Here is a 22,420-nt window from a genome sequence, read left to right as displayed (position 1 = left end):
CCAGAAAAAAATGCATTTTAATATGAAATTTCTGTCGCTTTCCCTTTCTCTGCCGTCACAATCCCCAGCAAAAAATGAGCCAATCATTGGGCATGCTCTGGAGTGCGGGTAACTTATGCCTGCACTCCAGTTAACGCACTGTGCATGTATAATTATGTATACGATTTAACTCTGACACATTTTCAACAGAAAGGTCCCCAAACTATGATACAATTATTTTATATTCTAACACGCTTCACACCATTCCCATATCAAACAGATAGGACAAACAGCATAAAAGGGAATGCTAACACGCAGGGAAATTTTCGTGCATATAGTAACACAATGCAATGTACATGTATATCGTTCAAATGCTTTGTAATTAATCACTCAGACCTATCGGCCTTCGTGATTTTAAACTCGATCCGTGCATTACTCTACAACAAACTGAGCAATTCACTCAATTTGATATAGATCTATTTCCTAAATGATGGCAAATGGAGCACCACTGGTGTACGTTCACGTAGAATAGAATTGTGACAGATCTACTTAATTCCAGTTGAAGAATTGCGCACATTTACCAGTTTTCATATAAAAAGACATAGCTAGTAATTTAATATGTTTACAGACACTTCTTACGCAACAATTCTTAAAATCGGATTTCATAAACATGGTCTAAAGGCTCATTATGCCCAAGAAATGCTTTTATTTTATTTTTAAAAAGCTTTTTAAATTTTGCTGTACTTTTATAGTATCCAAAAAGTTACTCAGTGGTAAATTACCTTAACCATCTTTTTTATATGTTGCGTTTTTTGCAATAAATACAGTTTTAGTGAATAAGTATTTCGTATAGAAGTCAGGTAACAAGTAGGCCTCAGCACGGATTTACTTTACATCCGTGGCCTCAGGGAAGAACCGTTTGCTGATGTTGTAAGAATTCGTGGTTCAACCCTTTTGCTACTTTTGTATTTATATTATGATAATATTATGTTATAAATGTGTAAAAAAAAGGATATAAAATATGTTTAAATCAACAAGTAGACCGCTAGCTGTATAGATATCATTCTCTAAAACCATTATTTAAACATCGTAAAATTCATGTTGGCCCTTTCGAAAGAAGTAGAAAAATAATTGTTTCTGAGGCATAATGCACCTTTAAAGTAACATTCTTAAATTTTATTTGATGAAACATAACCTTAAATTGGCCATATTTGACACGGTAATAAACTTGTACTGTTATGCAGAATATTTAGTACCACGTCACCGTTTACAAAAAATAATTTAGTTATGTAATACCTAATATAATTACTATAGTGATATATTTCTCACGCACCGTTCAATAATGAAAGTAAAAATGAACTTTGAACAGTTTTTTATCTTTATCTACTGTTTACTTGCTATTCTTAGGTTGACACGGAGTGAGAATTGTAAAAAAATTGATGATTGTAGCTGTCAAACATCAAAGGGGACTGTTGATTTACACAAGATTCCTAAGGAGTAAGTATACGGTCACATGACCACGTCTGTCAGTCATATGACATTTAACTGTGTTTATAAAGAAATATCTTTAAACCTATACTCAGCAAGTGAAACGATTAAAATAACAAAATTTATATCTTTATATTCAGTTAATATGTTGTACATGTGAAGTCCTTTTAATATGCATAATCACAGGCGCATGTGGGACAGATCTACATGTAGTCCAAATCAAATAAATTAAGAGTTTGATGATGTTGCTAGCAACGGGTGTCATATTTATAGGACTAGGGTCAGATCCTTTTCCCCCCTCCCCTTTTGTGATAAGCCCCTGTGAACTAATTTAGCAATGTTCTGTTAACTAATGAGGAAGTTAACTTACTTTCTCTTTCAGTTAAAAGAACATTGCTAAGCTACATGTAGTTTAGTTTCTATCCATATATCAATCCATCCATTAATGTCAATACCCTCGTGGGGACATAGACATGACTATAGAATAGTCACTTAAGAGACAGATATGAGATACAAAGGAATCCTGGAACCAGTCCCTATATAGCTCTTATTCAATTATTGGATAGACCTCTTGGTTCTTTTACATGCCCAGTTTATAGCGCTGATATACATGTACATGTATGCGAGGATTTCCTGGATTTCTTACAAGTACACCTCTAATTAGGTGGGAAACACTGAAAGTGTCCCTGAAAAATCCAATGTGTGTTTCCCAGGATCAAACCCGGGACCTCAGGAGTGACAGCCAGTTGTTAACTGAGCTATCATGCCACCCTATAAGTTTACAGAACATTTCTGTGAAGTAGTCTTTATCTTTAGTTAAAAGAACATTGCAAAATTGATTTATTATTTCTTTAGTTAACAGAAAATTGCTAATTAAGCTACTAGTTTACTTTCTCTTTAGTTAAAACTACAGACAAAATTAAATTAGTTTACAGGACATTGCTAAGCTATAGTTTACTTTCTCTTAGTTAAGGGACAAAATTTAATTAGTTTACAGGACATTGCTAAGCTAGTTTACTTTCTCTTTAGTTAACAGAAAAATTAAGTTTGTTTACAGAACATTGCTACATTAGTTTACTGTCTCTTTAAATAATAACGAACTTTGCTTAGTTTTTTACTTTCTCTAGAGTTAACAGAACAATGCAAACTAAGTTAGCAATGTTCTTTTAACTAAAGAGTAAGTAAACTATCTTAGCATTGTTCTCATTCAACTATGTGCTTTTAAAAGTTACTATTATCCCAGATATGTTGATTATGGATATACATGTATAATTGTTAAACACATTTTATTATTATGTCTAACGTGAAGTCTTTGTTCCTATTTTTAGCCAGGTTTTAACAATAATTGATAATAAGGGTTACACATATCAGTTTCGACCATGTGAGGCATTGTCAGGGACCTGTGGTGACGCAAGTGCAGGTGTAGCTGTAAGTTTTATCTTATAATTTTTTATAATTTAAAGGCAAATAATGCCTCAGAAAATATTTTTATCTCTTTTCTTTTGAAAGGGAAAACAAGTGATATATATATAATGTTTCAATAATGGATTTTAAAGATGACGTGAAATATTTATCATCTTTAGAAAATAAATCTAAAACAAATAATGAAAATTAGCATGAATCTTCTTTAAAATATAAATTGGTATACCAGCAATAGATTATAAGAATCTTACACCTGAGTTGGCGGTACAGACTGGAGTATCTACCTCGAGGGGTGAACTGTTCACAGCAGTAACGAGGCTCTGCCAGGTTTCTTCTATACAGTTATTGAGAGCTAGTCTAGATATTCCTGTTTGTGACGACAGCTGGTGTTTGATTCTTTTTCTGCATATAACAAATTAATGATATCAGGGAAAGAAATTACAAACCTGATGTTTTCATTTTACAATTATTTTTTTCTGATAGAAGAGTATGAAGTTACAACATCATTCATAATGGCACAGTGATGTCATCCTAAAAACGCGATCCATTCAAGCGCGTTGGAAAATGGAATGATGTCATTTATAACATGTGACTTTTCACACAACCATGGGGGATGTAAGACAGGTTTTTCTAGCACTGACGTAAATTGTAGATAATCCTGTCTGATATGCAAGAAAGTATCATATTTATTACAAGAAAAGTTCATTACCTAGAAAATGAAATGTGAATATAGTCTTGTAAGGTGTGTAGTGTCATATATCTATTTTGAGGTGTGAATCATGATATATCTATTTTTAGGTATGTCAGAGAGACAAAGACATAAGTTATGATGTAGGTGATTTGTCTTCTGTGGTATTCAGTGGAGATCCTGATTCAAGTTTAACAGCAAATTACACAACAGCTGGTGGTATAAAGTGAGTGTTATGTTGAAGGTAGTGAGTGTTACCTGTTGATAGTTGAGTGTTAGTTTATGATGCATGAGCGTTGTTGCTACTTATAGGTGAATTACAAGAAACTAGAGTGAATGTTATTTGGTGATACATGAGTGTTGCAAGTTATGGGTGAGTGTTACTTGGAACTCAAGTGAATAGTATTTGATGACGCGCAAATGTTGCTAGTTATAGGTGAGTATTGCTTGACACTATTATAGTTAATGTTATTTGGTGATACATGAGTGTTGCTAATTATAGGTGAATGTTATTAGAAACTCGAGTGAATGTTATTTTTTAATACACGAGTGTTGCTTGATGGAAGGTGAGTGTCACAAAGTGATAGATGACTATAGGCATATACACATGTATATTGCTTATGTATGTTACACTTGACCTTGATGTAATATGCATATTTAGGTGAACATGGCACTGTAACAAGCAAATGAATTGGCTATACGTATCCTAAGGACACATTTCTAGTTTCTTTCAAAACAAGGAAGTATAATTGGTTTGGTCCTATAAAGGGTAACAAGCATTCGAAATAGGCAAAAAAAAAACACTTTCAAATATCATTAATTTGTGTATTATTGATGACTTTTGATACAGCAATGGATGGAAAATAACAAAGCTTTGAAATTGTTATTCCTTGGATGACCATATATTGGATGACCATACTTTTACATATTTAAATTGTTTAATTGTGGTGATTAGGGTCTGTCTTAGCTACATGTAAGGAGTTGAAAACATTTGAACATTTCCATCTTTCAATTTAAAACAATTTTTTTTTTCCAAAAGATGCAGGACCCTAGGGTTCCTTTTTGCGGATTCTCCACAAAAAACAGTAGGGAATGACTGCAACATCTTCTGTGTTTTCTTTTTTCAGATCGTCAATTATTACTATCAAATGTGACAGAGGGACAACAGGGAAGTTCACATCCGGTTATGAAGGACCCCAAAATACATACGTAAGTTTATAAGCATTGAAGTGGGAACTCTGACCTATCCCACAAGCCCACAGTGGTAAAGGGAAATTAAAGTTGTTACAGTTTCTCAGCCAAGATACACTGTCTCCCCATTATACCATGCCCCGTTATAACGCTAACCTCACTATAACGCTCATAGGCCCATTAGCGTTATATGTATCAGCAGTGGGTGGGGTTATGCGGTTATTTCAGGATGGTCACGGCACCAACATCGAGAATCGTAATAGTGTAGTATAAGACTATGTCTTTTCAGGTTCAAACCTTTATTGTAATATACAAACATAACGCAAACAGGATGTTTAAAAAAATAAATCTAAACATTTCTGCTGATACAGCCTTTATTTTTAAGTTAATGTCTTTCATGTTTATAATAGTCATACCAAGGGAGGTCCTCTTCCTTTTCCTTTAGTTAGGGGTCATTTGGGTCAAGGTCACCAATGTCAAAAATAGATTTTTTTACACTTTTACAGGTGTATTAACCTTATTCTATTGACAGATGTCTTGTATATTTTGTAGGAACATAAAATTGAGGTATTCTCATTTGGATGGAAGTAGGGGTCAGTCGGGTCAAGGTCACCAGTGCTAAAAAATAGATTTTTACACTTTTGCTCATACAGCCTTTATTTATTGACAGATTTGTATTATAATTGGTAGGAAGATAACTTACATGGTATTCTTCCTTTGGATGGAGTTAGGGGTCAGTTGGGTGAAGGTCAACAGTGCTAAAAATAGATTTTTACACTTTTGCCCATACAGCCTTTATATATTGACAGATTTATTTCATATTTGGTAGGAAAATAAGTTGCATGATAATCTTTCTCTGGATGGAGTTGGGGTCAGTTGGGTCAAGGTCACCAGTGCTAAAAATAGTTTTTTTACACTTTTGCCCATACAGCCTTTATTAGCTCACCTGTCACAAAGTGACAGGGTGAGCTTTTGTGATCGCTTTTTGTCCGGTGTCCGTTCGTTGTCCGTCCGTCGTCCGTAAACTTTTACTTTAAATGACATCTTCTCATAAAACACTAAGCCAATTTCATCCAAACTTCACAGAAATGTTCCTTTGGTGGTCACCTTTGAAAATTGTTCAAAGAATTTAATTCCATGCTGAACTCTGGTTGCCATGGCAACCAAAAGAAAAAACTTTAAATATCTTCTTCTAAAAAACCCAAAGAGCTAGAGCTTACATATTTAGCATGAAACATCCTCTAATGGATGTCTACCAAGTTTGTTCAAATAAGAGCCCTGGGGTCAAAATTGGCCCTGCCCCGGGGGTCATTGATTTTCCTTATATGTGTATAGCAAAAACTTAAAAAATCTTCTTTGAAAAAAAAACGAATAGCTAGAGTTTAGATACTAAGCATGAAACATCTTCTAGTGAGTGTCTACCAAGTTTGTTCTTATAAAAGCCCTGGGGTCAAAATTGGCCCGGCCCGGGGGACATTTATTTTCCTTATATGTGTGTAGCAAAAACTTAAAAATCTTCTTTGAAAAAATCCGAATAGCTAGAGTTTAGATATTAAGCATGAAACATTTTCTAGTAAGTGTCTACAAAGATTGTTCAAATAAAAGCCCTTGGGTCAAAACTGGCCCTGCCCCAGGTGTGTCATTGTTTTTAACTATATGTGTAAAGAAAAAACTTGACCAGCTAGACCTTAGATGTTTAGCATGAAACATCTTCTAATGGGTGTCTACCAAGTTTGTTCAAATAAAAGCCCTGGGATTTAAACTGGCCCCGCTCCGGGGGCCTATATACAGGTGAGCGACTTCAGGGCCATCATGGCCCTCTTGTTTTAAATATTGTTACTGACAAGAATCTGAGCGGGGGGCATTTGTGTTTAACAAACACGTTCTTGTTTTTCATATTTTGTCCATTGTATGATATAGAATATTGACCAACCCAAAATGGTTGCATTTTTTGGCAAGGGAGGTAAATATTGTGAAAAGCAGGAATTATTTATATCAACAGAGCTTAATATATCTGTGCTATATTATATATCTACAGAATTTTGAGCTACACACACAGTATGCATGTTTTGGCAGCTCGGGAGGAGGTGGCACACCCAGTAAGAAGATTAGCACTGGATCTGTATTACTTATTTTGTAAGAGTTTAAATCATTCTTTAAATTGACATTATGCTCATTTTTAGCTCAACTGTCACAAAGTGACATGGTGAGCTTTTGTGATCGCTTTTCGTCCAGCGTCCGTCCGTCCGTAAACTTTTACTTAAAACGACATCTCCTCATAAACCGCCAATTTCATCCAAACTTCACAGGAATGCTCCTTTGGTAGTGAACTTTAAAATTTGTTCAAAGAATTTAATTCCAAGCAGAACTCTTGTTGCCATGGCAACCGAAAAAAAACAACTTAAAATATCTTCTTTTAGAGAACTGTAAGAGCTAGAGCCCGAGAGGGTCATTGTTTTTCCCTTTATGTATAAAGTAAAACTTAAAAAATCTTCTTTAAAAAAACCTTTAGAGTTAAAGCTAAGATATTTAGTATGAAACATCTTACATTTTCTAATGAATGTCTACCATTTTTGTTCAAATAAGGGCCCTGGGGGTAATAATTGGCCCCGCCCCGGAGATCATTGATTTTCCTTATATGTATATAGTAAAATCTTAAAAAATCTTCTGTTAAAATACCCAAATAGCTAGAGTTTAGATATTAAGCGTGAATTATCTACTAGTGAGTGTCTATCAAGTTTGTTCAAATAAAAGCCCTGGGGACAATAGTGGCCACGCCCAGAGGGGGGTGTCATTGTTTTTCCCTATATGTGTATAGTAAAAACTTAAAAAATCTTCTTAGAGCTACAGCTTAGATATTTATCATGAAACATCTTCAAATGGGTGTCTACCAAGTTTGTTCAAATAAAAGCCCCTGGGTTAAAATTGGCCCCGCCCCCGGGTGGCCTATATACAGGTGAGCGATTTCAGGGCCATCATTGCCCTCTTGTTTCACTGTCAAAATGAGTTGAATTAGTTATATATTTCGAGAGATTGATTATTATAATGGTGATTGAACAATAATTAATTGATCATGAAAATTGTTTAGGATAAAATATAAAACTTGCTAAATTATAAAAAGACGGCCCACTCTTTTTAAAAAAAAAAAATTATTTTCTTTATATTTTAAAATTGAACACATTTGTGGCAAAATGTAAAGTTTTTAGACATGAACATGTGTACTACAATTTATACATGGTTAGGCATGATGCCACTGTAATATAAAGGTACTTGTGTTCAGTGGCAAATATTGTGTCATCTAACATTATCATATTGTCTAAATAAATTGTGTAAGGTTGAGGGCATTTTACTTTATTCTGTAAAATACATTAAAGGAACTCCACTGAGGTCTAAAGGCCTAAAACATATTTGAAAATCTCAAAAATATCAAGTGAAGCACTTAAAATGGTACACTTTATAAATGATAACACAGAAATATATTCAGAATTTATTGAAAAAATTGATTTTTAGTGCAATTATTAGCCTGATTTGAGTGAAAAGCATTTCATTTTTGTGTTAATTTGCACAATAAAATGATTATTCGGGAAAACAGGTTAAGTAATGACTTGAAAATTTGCATGCAAGTTATTTGTGCAGACCTTTATCAATATGTCCACAAATCTCGGAAAAATATTTTCAGTCCCATGACGTCAAAAAAAATGTCAGTGGAGTCCCTTGAATGCATAATTGAAAAAAACATACATTTATCATGCAGTTTTTAGCTCGACTTTTCTATGAAAAGGGGAGCTATCCTACTCGCCCCGGCGTCGGCGTCGGCGTCGGCGTTGGCGTCACACCTTGGTTAAGTTTTTCGTACCACCCCACTTTATTTCAGAAGTATTACAAGTATGGCTTTGAAACTTACCATACTTGTTCACCATCATAACCTCCATCTACAGACAAGAGTACATAACTCTGTCAAGGTTTTTGACAGAATTATGGCCCTTTTTTGACTTAGAAAGTGTATTGAGCTTGGTTAAGTTTTTTGTACCACCTCACTTTATTTCAAAACCATTGGAGGTATTGCTTTGAAACTGACCATACTTGTTTACCATCACGACCTTCATCAACAGACAAGAGGACATAACTCTGTCAAGGTTTTTGACAGAATTATGCCCCTTTTTGACTTAGAAAATACATTGAATATGGGTAAAATCCACTTATTGCCTTAACCCTTTGAGATATTGCTTTGAAACTTTTAATGCTATTTCACATCATTACCCCATCTGTACGCAAGAGAAGGTAACTCTGTCAAGGATTTGTTTTAAAAATTAAGGCCTTTTATCGACTTAGAATCTTGGTTAAGTTTTTAGTACCAGTCCACTTTTTGACTGAACTGTTTGAGATATTAATTTGAAAGTTGGAATACTTGTTTACAATCATGATTCCCAAACATGTCCAGGAGAAGGTAATTCTGTCAAAGATTTTATTTGAATTATGGCCCTTAACTGTCAATGTTTTGTATTATAGGCAAGCACTAAAAAACTTAAAAAATCTAAAAAAATTCATTCCTATCCACTTGTTCACTTTACCATAAATTATGTCATATAAACATTGCTGTAATATTCAAGGGTATCAAACAACTAGTTATTTTTCTCTTTTTGTACTTGAAATTAAAATCAGTAGTATATGCATATTTCACATACCTTATTCTCTCAAAGTGGGTTTAATACTATTAAATTTATTTAAGGCTCAACTCAGTTTTTTTTTCTTTCTTACCAGCCCTCTTTTGACTTAAACATTTCAAACTTTGCTGCAGTGTTCAAGGGTATCACACAATTCAGTAAAATAATTCTTCACTAAATATCTTAATGCTCATGGCCATTGTTCACTTTAAAAATACAGAGATTCTTGTATTGCCTTTTACTGCAAAAACTTTTTTTATTGGCAAGCAATAAAAAAGTCGAGCGCGCTGTCTTACGGACAGCTCTTGTTTATAGAGCTGTCATTGATCCTGTGCAAAGCATATCAACTATACATCGATATCTGATAACAAATATCAGCGATACACCGATATATCGATATATACTCCTATGTATATAATTCTCTTTCATACCTGTTTAAATGATTTTAGAACCGCCTCCGTGGTCGAGGGGCTAGAGTCAATGACTTCTAATCCAGTTACCTCTCTGGCGTGGGTTCGATCCCCGGGAGATGCTTTGGTAGTTTAGCGCGGAGGAAGGTAGTCTAGTACTGGTGTAACTCTCCAGGAACGATGGTTAGGAAACTACCCGCCTATATGACTGAAATACTGTTGAAAAAAGGCGTAAAATGAAACAAAACAAAAAACAAACAAAACAAAATGATTTTAGTAAAACATATGTTCTATTCATACATCTATGTTGTGCCTGTTTATTAATTTTGTTTGCTAACAAATTTTTGTCATCACTGCAATATGTAACAACAGCTTAGTGTAAGACATGGCCACCAGCTTTTGTATATATTTTGGGTGAATTTTCATAATTCATAGACATTTAAATAATGAATCATAACTGTCAATTTTTTCAAATGTTTATCGATTATTGAATCGACAGAAAAAAATCAACAATACATCAATATCATCTCTATCATTGACAGCTCTAGTTTTTAATGAACATAAAACAATTCTGTAAGTAAATATGATCTATGATTCATTCTCAATGGAACCTCATTTTGTATGTATGTTTATGCATGAAGTAGTTTCCATTTTGGAAAGTCTCTTTATAAGTGAAATATTTCGTTTTTATAATGATTACTGTTTAAATAGTGCAACATTACAATTTTTCAATTGGAGTATTCCATTTTTCTTTGATTGCTTGTAACCTTAATCGCCAAATGTTTGTCAAAATGCTGTAAAACATAAATACTTAAGGTTATGGTTACCTATATTCATAAACCCTGTATAATAGTTTACTTTAACTTTACTATTTCAGATTCTTTGTGTTTTTGGGAATCTATTTTATTGGTGGTATGTTATTTCTGAAATTTGCCCGAGGAGCACAAGGCACGGAGATGGTACCAAATTACGACTTCTGGTCCTCATTGCCTGGTTATATCAAGGTAAGTTTGCTGTACATTTAATATGCTTAACTCAAAAGAGGTTTGCAACAAGTATAAAGGAAAGTTAGTCTGAAAGTCCATGTAATCTGACCAGGTTCTTTCAATTTTTTTTATGCCCCTGAAGGGCTGAATATTAAAATTTCATTGTCTGTCTGTCCGTCTGTCATGCATTTTATTTTTAAAATAACGTAGCACAAATGTCCACCACACCCAGAGTCTTAGGCCCTTTATGTCACTACCTAAAAGGTCAAGGTCACACTTACAGTTTGAAAGTTCACATTTTCGCAAAAGTTTAAAGGTACTCACATTTGTGTCTGGACTGTTACTGTCCTGCATGGAAGGATTTTAAAAAAAAATAGCATATATGAGATGATGTGTCTGCGTGCAAGATAATGTCCCTACCTCCAAGGTCAAGGTCACACTTGTAATTTGAAGGTATTCATTCTTACAAGAAAAGGTTGAAGGTACACATTTGTGTCTGGACTGTAACTTTGTTATGCATTGAAGGATTTTTTAAATAACTTGGCATTTATGTCTACCACATCAAAAAGATGTGTCTTGCCTAAAACCCATGTTTCTGCCTCCAAGGTCAAGGTTGTAAGTTTGCTATAAATAGCACATCATTTCACAAGAAAATAGTTATAGCAATTTGTTACTTTTATTCTCTTTTCTTTTCATAACACCTTTCTGCACTACTTACAAAACATTGTTTGGGGGCATTCATCATGTTTGCCTGACAGCTCTTGTTATATTTTATATTCATATTCTTTTAAATTTGAATGCACTGGTCCAAATTCTAAGGAGAGCTAATCCATAACATATTGAGGTTGTTTTATAACTTGAAGCTCAACTATTGGAAATTTTGCCAGACTTTATTACTTCCCTTGATGATGTCATAGCAGTTTCTCTTCCAAGTTATGTCATATCCCATTTTTGGAACTAAATATTGCGCATTTTGATAAGAATTTTACAAGAATCTTTCTTTCATTTTAATCCTGCTTTGAAAGAATATTTGTAATGCTTTGTATATAGTAAATTGTTCATGTTTATATAAGCATATCTATTATGAGAAAGAAAAAAAAACAATGGTTCAATTAATATTGCACATCAAGTTTGTCTTGTACCAAATGACTGCTACCGTGGAGGGGTAATCTATTATTGCACCTGTATGGCTTGTCAAAGTCGAAACTAGACTCGCACCCTTGGTTGGATTCCAAACACTTCTTACAGTTTTCCTTAAACCACTTTGTCTCAATTGTTAGGGCTATGTGTGAAATTTCATATACACTAACAAAGATGTGCACTTCAAATAATTTGCTTCTCACTTTTGTGGTTAAGAATCCAGTTAAAGACTTTGAATTCTTTCATGTGTGAAAGTTTTCCCGCTATCCAGGTAACCTTGTGCCTGAATTAATGGATGGAAAGTTACCATATGGCTATTAATACAGTGTCAATGGGATTATAAAAAAAAAACAATAAAAATCACCAGTTATCGTGCAAGGTCATATAGAGGGTCAAATCCAGTCTGGATGACCTACCCGTTTATTTGGAACCATTGCTATTACCAAGATGATTTAATATTTTCTGGTTATAATACAGTCGGGTTTTAATATATTTGAGTTATAATATATAACCAGTATAGTGTATTACCATTATGATATATCATACTTACTATATATTCCAGTTATTGTATATTCTGGTTATAATACCATTATAATATATTACTATCATAACATATTCCGGTCATACAGTTATTGTATATTCTGGTTATAATACCATTGTAATATATTACTATCATAACATATTCCGGTCATATATATTGAGGTTATATTTATTTTCAGGATGGAATAACTTTTACCTGCAGAGGTTGTAAAACAGAATCATCCTATTCCCAGATATGAAGCCATGAAACCAAAGTGCTTTACTCACATGTGATCAGTTTTGTAGAATCCAGATTTTTAGATCCAGATAAATTGCAGACACTTTTCATCCTATGCCATCCTGAATAATGTTTATGTACATTTTGTAATCAGCTTCCAACTTTGTTCTACATGCATAATTATACTCTATTCATTTGACTGCATCTGAGATGCACAGATCATGTTAAATGTTCATTGTACCTCATCTGAGATATACAGATAATGTTAAATGTTTAGTTTATCTCATCTGAGATACACAGATCATGATAAATGGTCATTTTACCTCATCTGAGATATACAGATAATGTTAAATGTTTAGTTTATCTCATCTGAGGTACACAGATCATGATAAATGGTCATTTTACCTCATCTGAGGTATGCAGATAATGTTAAATGTTTAGTTTATCTCATCTGAGATACACAGATCATGTTAAATGGTCATTTTACCTCATCTGAGATATACAGATAATGTTAAATGTTTAGTTTATTGCATCTGAGATACACAGATATAGAAAATGTCTTTTTTTACCCTATCTTAGATGACTGATCATGTTAAATGTAGATTTTTACCCTATCTTAGATGACTGATCATGTGAAATGTTTATTTTTGCTCATCTGAGATACACAGGTCATGTTTCATACTCGTATATCTGAGATAGATGGATCATTTTAAATCGGAATCATAATTAAGTTTCATTGAACCAGAATCTGAGATGCACAGATCATAAAAAATAAAATATTTTAGATTTTTATTTTATCTCATCTGAGATGCACAGATCAATATATATATATATATATATATATATATATATATGTTCATTTGACCTTATCTCACATTGACATGCATGTTACAGATACACCTAACAACATCACCTCATTATTATCTTTTATGCTTTTGGACATGATTTATTATAAGGTATGATTATGTGGGTGTAAGTGGTAATTCAGGGACCATTCATTTGATATCCCTATTATAGACTTAGCTTTGCAGTGTGAAATTGTCCCTTTATTGGCCTCCATATCTATATTTATTTGAATGAAAATTTAGGAATTAGGTCTGAATAGCAAAAACTTGCGATCTAACATAGACTTAGTCATTTTGAAATAATGAAACTCACCCATGTTGGATACATCAGTTTAATGATAAGAATTGTGGAAAGTAGAAATCTCTCAAAAGCAATGAAAACTTAAAAAAAAAGTAGTAGAACATAACAGATTTTGTTTTTCTAATATCAATTCATGGGAAGTAATCCAATGTGCAATATCTTCAACTCCACAAATACTGTACAAGTGGATATTTTACGCTAGTCGAACAGTAAGTGAATTTAAAATTCCAGACATTTCATGTGAGGCAATATTAGCAAGTCATGCAAGGGTAGAATTTAATGACAGGTTGGTTGGTATTTACAGTTCAGGAAGTTTTAGCGATTTTCGTCAAATCATGAAATTTGCCAATATTTCTGTGCCTTGCTAACTTAACCACTTACACAGTAATCACCAAAGTAACCAATCTTTAAAACTATGAGTATTGGAATTGAATAATACCAAAGGATCAAGCCTAGTTGACTACAAAATCAGGGCTCAGGAGCTTTAAGTATTTGTAGAAACTAATCTGGTTTATAAAGTGTTTGTAAAAGACAAAGTCAGTACATATTACTCATCAATACTATAGTTTATTACAAACTGTATTTTTCTTGAATGTAAACTTTTTTAAAAACTTGGACACTGTTGAAATTATTGTCTAAAATTACTTCTAAGCATGCAAGGAAGAAATAGCACTGGTATTAAAAAGATGAAAGCAAGCTTGCTTGATTAATCACTCCTTGTTTCTATTTGAAATGAATAATCAGTAATTAAGTTTAAAGGAAAACAAAGAATTTTTCATATATTTTCAACTCTCAGTGTTTTTTGTTGTTATTTTGTGTGTGTGTGTTTTGTTTTGTTTCATTCTTTAAAAATCTCATTTTCTATGTAATATTTATTTTTATATATAGTTTGACATTGTTTATGTGACTGTTTTTATTTTTTGATATTAGATCTGCATGAAAATTTTGTTTTCACAGTGTTTAGATCTTTTTCTTTTTTTTCAACAATATATTTTTGTTTCATTTCGATGTTTTGAAAATTTGTTAATGTGATTTTAGGTGACAGCTTAGAGTATCAAAGAAAAAGAATCTGCCCATAGATCTGACTTTATTGATATATTTTTAGGTCGTCTGTTTCGGAGAAATAAGTTGAACCATAAAATCCCAGGGGCGTTGGTATCGTTGGTGTTGTGCAAAATCCTTAAATGAAGCCCATTATTCAAGAATTTTAAAAGTTATCAACATGCAACTTGGAATACTTACTTATCACATCAAGGTGCAGTTGTAAGACAAGGGGCATAATTCTGACAGCAATATTTTTGGACAGTTATGCCCCTTTATACCTTAGAATTTTTAACAGACGAGCGTTATCACCACATGCATTGTTATTGTTTTTACATTTCAATGTTTGGCAATATTTACACTTCTTAGATCTTGATATTATTTCTTATACTGTATTTTATTTGTAGTATGATATATCAAAAAGCAATTTCTAGAACAAAAGAAAATACAAAATTTGATTGAAACTTGTCTTACTTATCAGATATAGAAGTTTTTATTTCCTTTTTTTCTTTTCATCAATATTGATATATAGAAAAGATAGTTTAATTAATTGGAATATTTTTCTTTCTGTTTTTATTATTAATTTTGATTTATAAAAAAAGTTAGCTTGATTAATAGTAATATGTTTTTGTCTGTTTTCGTTTGATGATTTTTATTCTGAAGTGATCTTTATATAATCTCAAATTGATTAATTTAGCGAGTAAAGAACAAAACTTTATACATGTATATAGATGTGTGCATTATCCATATTCTGCATCTCATAGAGTTGGGAAGTGATGTCAGCAAAATGATGTCATAATTTTTTTTTAAGGGAAAATGTCATTTATAATTTACTGTTACAGTAAACAGATATTTTTCATAATTTTCCAAGTAAAATGTCATTTTTTGTAACATTTTTATGCACTGTACTCTATGAAATCATCATTTAGCAAAACCACTGGTGTTAAAATTCAATATAGATATGATACACAAAAGTTGTAAATATCTGAAAAAATATGATCCCTTGGAAGCATTGAAATCAGCAAAATTATATGAAAACTGCTGACTCGATTTGATGAGTCTTTACATGAGTGATAATGAAAATGTGTAATGTCCCTTATTACCCCTCAGCTTCAGCTTGAGTTATACTCAATTTTCAGCGCTTAAAACTGCTGGAATCAATTTTCAATTATTCCAAAGGACCAGAAAAATGTAAACAACAAGGACCAAATTTTATAGGACGCAGCTACCTACAAGATAAAATGGACATGACTATATTCACTAAATGACAATAAGAAAATTGACATTGACAAGTGTTTTATGTGATTTACAAGTGTCTGAATTCACTATGAGGTATTGGAAATATCAATTTTTTCGCTAGGACTTTGTTGGTAATCAAGTTTTTCTTTTTTTTTATGAGGAAAAGACAATTATCATGACAGATCTAGAATAGCTTTATGAGCTGGCCAATATTTTTTATCTCAAATTGATTTCGGATTGTCAATGTTTTATCTTAAATTAGTATTATTGGATTTTCTGAATACATTACTTCCAGCTTATGAAACACAGAATAATAGTTTGATTGGAAAAAATGCAGAATATTTCCTTTGTATATATGTTATTTTTGAATGTCTCTCTTTAACATTCATTTATTTTGCTAATTGTATTGTTAACTTGCTGATTATATTTGTTTACTTGCTAATTGTATTTTTTGCTTGCTGGTTGTCTTGTTTACTTGCTGATTATATTGTTTACTTGCTGATTGTTTTGTTTACTTGCTGATTATATTTGTTTACTTGCTGATTGTATTTGTTTACATTCTAATTGTATTTGTTAACTTGTTTATTGTTTTGGTTACTTGCTGATTGTATGTGTTTACTTGCTGATTGTATTTATTAACTTGCTAATTATATTGTTTACTTGCTTATTGTTTTGTTTACTTGCAAATTGTTTTGTTTACTTGCTGATTCCATTCTTTATTTGTATATGCAAATATGTAATAACTTAGATGATTAAGCATACCTGTTTTAAAGAAAGTTTTTTTGTAGAATTGGAAATTTTTTTTAACATTCCAAAAAACTATTTTTTTTGCCCCGGGGATATAGGGAATTGAAAACCCTCCCTCCGGGTTTTCCTCTGTCCCCAGAGGGTTTAACCTTTGAATGGCAAGTTTGGGTTTTTCTTAAATTCTACCGTTACCAAAGGCTTTTAAGTTTACGACACTTAATAATCAATTACAAAGTAAATGAATCTGGGTCAAGTTACATAACTATGGCTTCCATTTTACCAGGTTATTGCCCTTTTCGCCTTAGAAATGAACTTAATGGTTAACCTAAAACGGCAATTTTGGAAATATCTTTAATTCCTAATCATACTAATGGCTTTCATAATTTTCAAACACTTATCAAAACAAATTAACATGAATATTGGCGAAAGTTTTATATTAATAATGGTCATCCATTATTTTCCTGTTATTTCCTTTTTCACTTGAAAATAGGGGCCCTTGGCCTGGTTTAACCTTTGCGGCATAGTTGGATTTGTGGTAAATTTATTTAATAATCTTAATTTATTTAATGAATATTGCAATATTTAGTAGGTGATACTTTAAATGTCCTCAATTTTTGTGGAGTAAGTGGCTTCTGAGGGTCAAGGTCACTGGTTTAGAAAATTAATTTAAACATTTTTTGCTCATACAGCCTTTATTTTTTGGTTGATGTCTTTCATGTTTAATACAAACATGCAAGGGAGGTCCTCCTTCTTTAGGTATATGTAAGAGGTCATTTGGGTCAAGGTTAATGTCACCAATGTCAAGGTCACCAATGTTAAAAATAGATTTTTACCTTTTTACAGGTGTTATTAATCATATTCTATAGACAGATGTCATTTATAATTGATAGGAACATAAAATTTGATGGAGTTAGTGGTCAGTTGGGTCAAGGTCACCAGTGCTAAAAATAGATTTTTACACTTTTGCTCATACAGCCTTTTATTTATTGACAGATATATTTTCATATTTGGTAGGAAGATAACTTGCATGGTATGTATCCTTTTGATTTGGGTAGGGATCAGTGTGTCAAGGTCACTAGTGCTAAAAATAGATTTTTACACTTTTGCCCATACAGCCTTTATTTATTGGCAGGTATATTTCTTATTTGGTAGGAAGATAACTTGCATGTTATTCTAACTTTGGATGGAGTTAGGGGTCAGTTGGGTCAAGGTCACAAGTGCTAAAAGGATTTTTACACTTTTGCCCATACAGCCTTTATTTATTGACAGATTTATTTCATATTTGGTTGGAAGATAACTTGCATGGTATTCTTCCTTTGGATGGAGTTAGGGGTCAGTTTGATCAAAAGGGATTCAGTGGTCAAGGGAAGGGTGGCCCAAATATAGATTTTTTTAATTTATTAATTTTAAAAAAGGGTTTAATATTTATATTCAAAAAGTCATAAACAAAAGACTTGGCATTTAATTTTTTAAAAAATTTAAAAAAGCCCTGACTTGTCAAAACTATATAACTTTTTTTTTCAATTTTTTGGGAATGGGTTTTTGCCACAACTGAGTTAATTTTGGGAAAAATTTTTTGAAAAAATTGCTTGGGGCAAAAATCGGAGCGGGGAAAATTTGTTTAACAAAACTTTTGTTTTTTGTATGTTTTAAAGTGTTGTAACGAAAAAAATTATTACACATTTAAAAATTTATTTGAACATCCCGTTTAATATGTTTTAAATCGTTATAAAATAACCTGCCCATTTTTTTTTATATGTTATGATTTTATTTGCAAGACGTGCTTATATTAATTAGTAAAGTAATTTTTAGCTTCATTTTTCGGAGAATGGGGAGAGCTATTGTTCCACCCTGGCGTCAACATCAGCGTCCCAATATGGGTAACTTTTTGCGAACAAGTTGGTATTTGAAAAACTACTGAAAAGAATGGATTGAAACTTTACACACTTACTTTAGAGCATAAAAATGGGTAATTGTCCAAAGCCCAAACTATAACATAGATTCTGACAGAATTATGGCCCATTTTGAATTTAGAAAATTCTTCATTATCCGGCTCTTAAAAAAATATTATCCAGGCTCTTTTTTTACTATCAAACACTGAGAATAGTGGGGATCACGAGCGATGACAGCTCTTGTTTTAAATGGTGAAAAGAAATAAATGGCAATATATTGTAAACTTTATAAAAACTGTAAATTGTAAAATTGTTCTTTTAAACTTGGGTGGTTGTTTCTTATAAGATTTTTAACACAAAGAGTCCCTGTTTCGAGTGAGATATCATTTATATCTTCTAGTGAAATATTATCTATATCTCATCATTTTCCACATACTGTAAAAAGATCATGGAAGAAAGCTGTAACTGGCAAATTTTACTTTGAAAAACCTGAACTATCTCATTTATGATTTGATTGTGATGATTTCTTACTGTTAAAGAGCAACATGCCTCCAGATGACGCCCCCCCCCCCCCCCACCCGAAAAAAAAAATGTCCAGAAAATCCAACTTCAAAAACACCAAAAACTATAATTTTAAGAAGAAGAAGAATCTTTATTTTGCAAATTAACTCCCAAAAGAGTCATGTACAAGCATTCATGATATATACAATTACATGTATGCATAAGTAAATAACTAATTACATAGCAAGATGACGTGACTGCAAGTATTTCTTTTCTTTCATTATTAATGGTTACCATTGATTATATATTTAATTTACAAGTTATTTACTTTTTGAGAGATTCTACATTCAAATATATAATAATAAGAAATACTTCGTGTTTGTATTAGGCTGGCAATCACGAGAGAGACATTGTCAGCATCTATTACATAGTATACTTTAAATTCTCTTCCATACACTAGTCTTTGTAGTACATATACTGATATATTTATGATTTTAAGGAAACAGAAAGATTTAAGATTCAAGTAATAATTGACATGATCTGTGTGATAAATTAATGACTGGTTTTGCAGTATTTAGTACCATATTTCTACTGCACGAGTAAGGCAATAAGAGCTATATCTGCATATTTGGCCTTTTTTCAGTAGTTTATGTGGTTAATAACTGTCGGCTGCAATGTATAAATTACTTTCTTTGCTCGTATCACAATATCTTAGTTTCAAAAAAAAAAAGATATAACATTTTTCATGAAAATAAGCACAAATCTGGAGGCATGCAGCTTTAAAGAGTTTAGCGAATTCTGTTTCTGTTATAATGTACAAGCAGGAAAATCGTAAAGAAATGCATTGAGAATATTTTTATTTTACACTTATATTTATTTAGCTTCATTTTGATTTTATACGAGTAGATCTATATGATATTTTGCTTTTGAAATCTCATTTTATTTCATTTTAGAAGTGTGATATTTGGAGTTGAATGTAATGTATGTACATTATAGGTTATGTGCATTGACAGATGCTTTGCAAAATGAAGATGTTTTGTTACGTACTTGTACTATATGCTGATGAACAAATAATAAAATTGCGTAAACAGTTACTTGGAGGGGCAGTAAGAAGTTGAATTACTGAGCCATGCTTTACTAATTTAGACTTTTTTTTGTAATGAAAATATCAGAACTGTGTTTCATAGATTGTCCCAAGTGTATCTTAAGTCCTAGAACTTAGGATTATGTTAATGCTGTTTCAAGAAACATTTTCATCAGGTCAATGACATTAGGCTTTAAAGGGACTCCACTGAGGCTTTTTTGACATGATGGGACAGGAATTTTTTTTTCAAGATTAATGTTCCATTTAATCACGGATTTACATTACATAAATCCGTGATTTAATTTAGGTCTAGACCATTAACTTATGTGCTTAATTTCAGAACATTTGCTTACCCTGTTTTTCCAGAATAATTATTCTAATTGAGGAAAATGACAGTTGCAACACTTTTCACTCAAATCAGACTAGTAGGAGCACAAAAATACAATTTCTCTTTTTATTTCTGGGTATATTTCTTAATTATTTTTGCAAAAAAATATGTTTTAGGTGCCATAGCTGCTCTATGTCAAAAATTTAAATTCAATATTTTCAGCTTTTGAACCTCAGTGGAGTTCCTTTAATAAATTTGATTTTTCCCTAGAAAAGTGAAGAAGTACAATTACTCCTGCTTTTAATCAGCAATACATAAAATGGGGGTTATAAGTTGGGACATTCTGTTTGAAACAAAACATTGTCTTTGTTTTAAATTATTTTAGTTTTGGTCTTATGACTGATTTTAAATTGTCTTAGGTTCGGTCCTAAGACTGATTTCAGACTTTGGACTTTCTATGAAACTCAACCTGGAGCAATAAATCTGAGCATTGAACGTGTCACGTGAATAAATGAATTGAATAATTGTTTTGAGTTCCATTTCTTCCTATGAATAATCAAATTGACCAGTTGATTCAAGCCTTTTGTGTAGTGAATAAAAGAATACAATTGATGATATGATATTTTTGACCAATGAATAATTAAATAATGCATCTGAGACTTATGTCCAATTGCTATTATTGAAACATGTTTTATCACAAAAAAGGAAAATGTACATACATGTAAAGACAGTTATAATACACTGACATAACTTGGCAAAAAGGTTGTCAACATTAGCAACGGATGTTCCCTTATGGTCTAATAAGAAATAAAATAGAATAATTGATTTGAGAATTATGTTCAATGGAATAATTGAGCTGAGACATTTATTCACTGAATTTTAGAATTAAATAATTGAATTTTTCACTACATGAATGATTTACAATGCATAATGAACTTTAATAACTGATCTGAGACCATGTGGAATGAATGACTGAATTTAATATCTGATTGTAGCCTTTTTTCCAATGACGCAAGAGAATTGAGTAATTGATATTTTCATAACAACTGTAATAATTATGTTCTACTTTTGATGAATAATAGAATGAATAATGAAAGCATGACGTAATAATCATATATTTGAATAATTGGTCTAATTGTGACATTATTCTTCATCATGCCTTAATTATTGTTTTAGCATATTCATATTTATAAAAGAACTATTTTAATAATAAAACTTTATATCTTTAAATTGTGTTAGTGCGTGTTATTTTATCTTATTCTAAGTCCCAGATTTTTTTTAATACTAAATACATGTTTACTCTATCTGGGACCTAAAATACCATTTTTAAATAATACTAAGGCCCAAAATATTATTGTTATCTCCCCTGACGTTCCGAAATGTTATTCTTTTTACCTCCCTTGGAACGTTTCGAGTCTTGGCTCTTGTATTTGATTCCCGTGACACCGTTTCAAACAATACACGTGCTATTTGCTGCCTATCCTAACCCCATATCAATTTTATTGCTGTTCCGTGCCAGTCTCTTTAGCTTCGTTAATGAATCACCTACGTCCTGTGTGTCCATTTCTGTTTGTTTTGTTGGATTTTAAGCCACACTTCTAGTGTAAAAGTCAAATGACGACTTTCCAGTGGAATTGGTGAGGGGAGACTGGTGCCGCTCCGTGCCTTATTTCAGACACGAACGGGCAGCTGAGTACAACCATGCACCGACTTTCTG

General features: G+C 32.1%; 1 protein-coding gene across 1 annotated transcript; it reads left to right on the top strand.

Annotated features, from left to right (window-relative positions):
* Positions 1 to 1,288: 1,288 nt before the first annotated feature.
* On the top strand, positions 1,289 to 12,999 carry LOC132756110 (cation-dependent mannose-6-phosphate receptor-like). Its single transcript, XM_060747102.1, has 7 exons — positions 1,289 to 1,476; positions 2,796 to 2,895; positions 3,688 to 3,803; positions 4,705 to 4,786; positions 6,807 to 6,904; positions 10,720 to 10,846; positions 12,688 to 12,999. The coding sequence occupies exons 1-7, from the start codon at positions 1,322 to 1,324 to the stop codon at positions 12,745 to 12,747; spliced, it is 738 nt and encodes a 245-aa protein (XP_060603085.1). The 5' UTR covers positions 1,289 to 1,321; the 3' UTR covers positions 12,748 to 12,999.
* The last annotated feature ends 9,421 nt before the right edge of the window (positions 13,000 to 22,420 follow it).

This window comes from Ruditapes philippinarum, unplaced genomic scaffold, assembly GCF_026571515.1.
Source record: "Ruditapes philippinarum isolate M1 unplaced genomic scaffold, ASM2657151v2 ctg745_1_1_1_1, whole genome shotgun sequence".
Lineage (NCBI taxonomy): Eukaryota > Metazoa > Mollusca > Bivalvia > Venerida > Veneridae > Ruditapes > Ruditapes philippinarum.
This window is presented reverse-complemented; position numbering and strand designations above follow the sequence as displayed.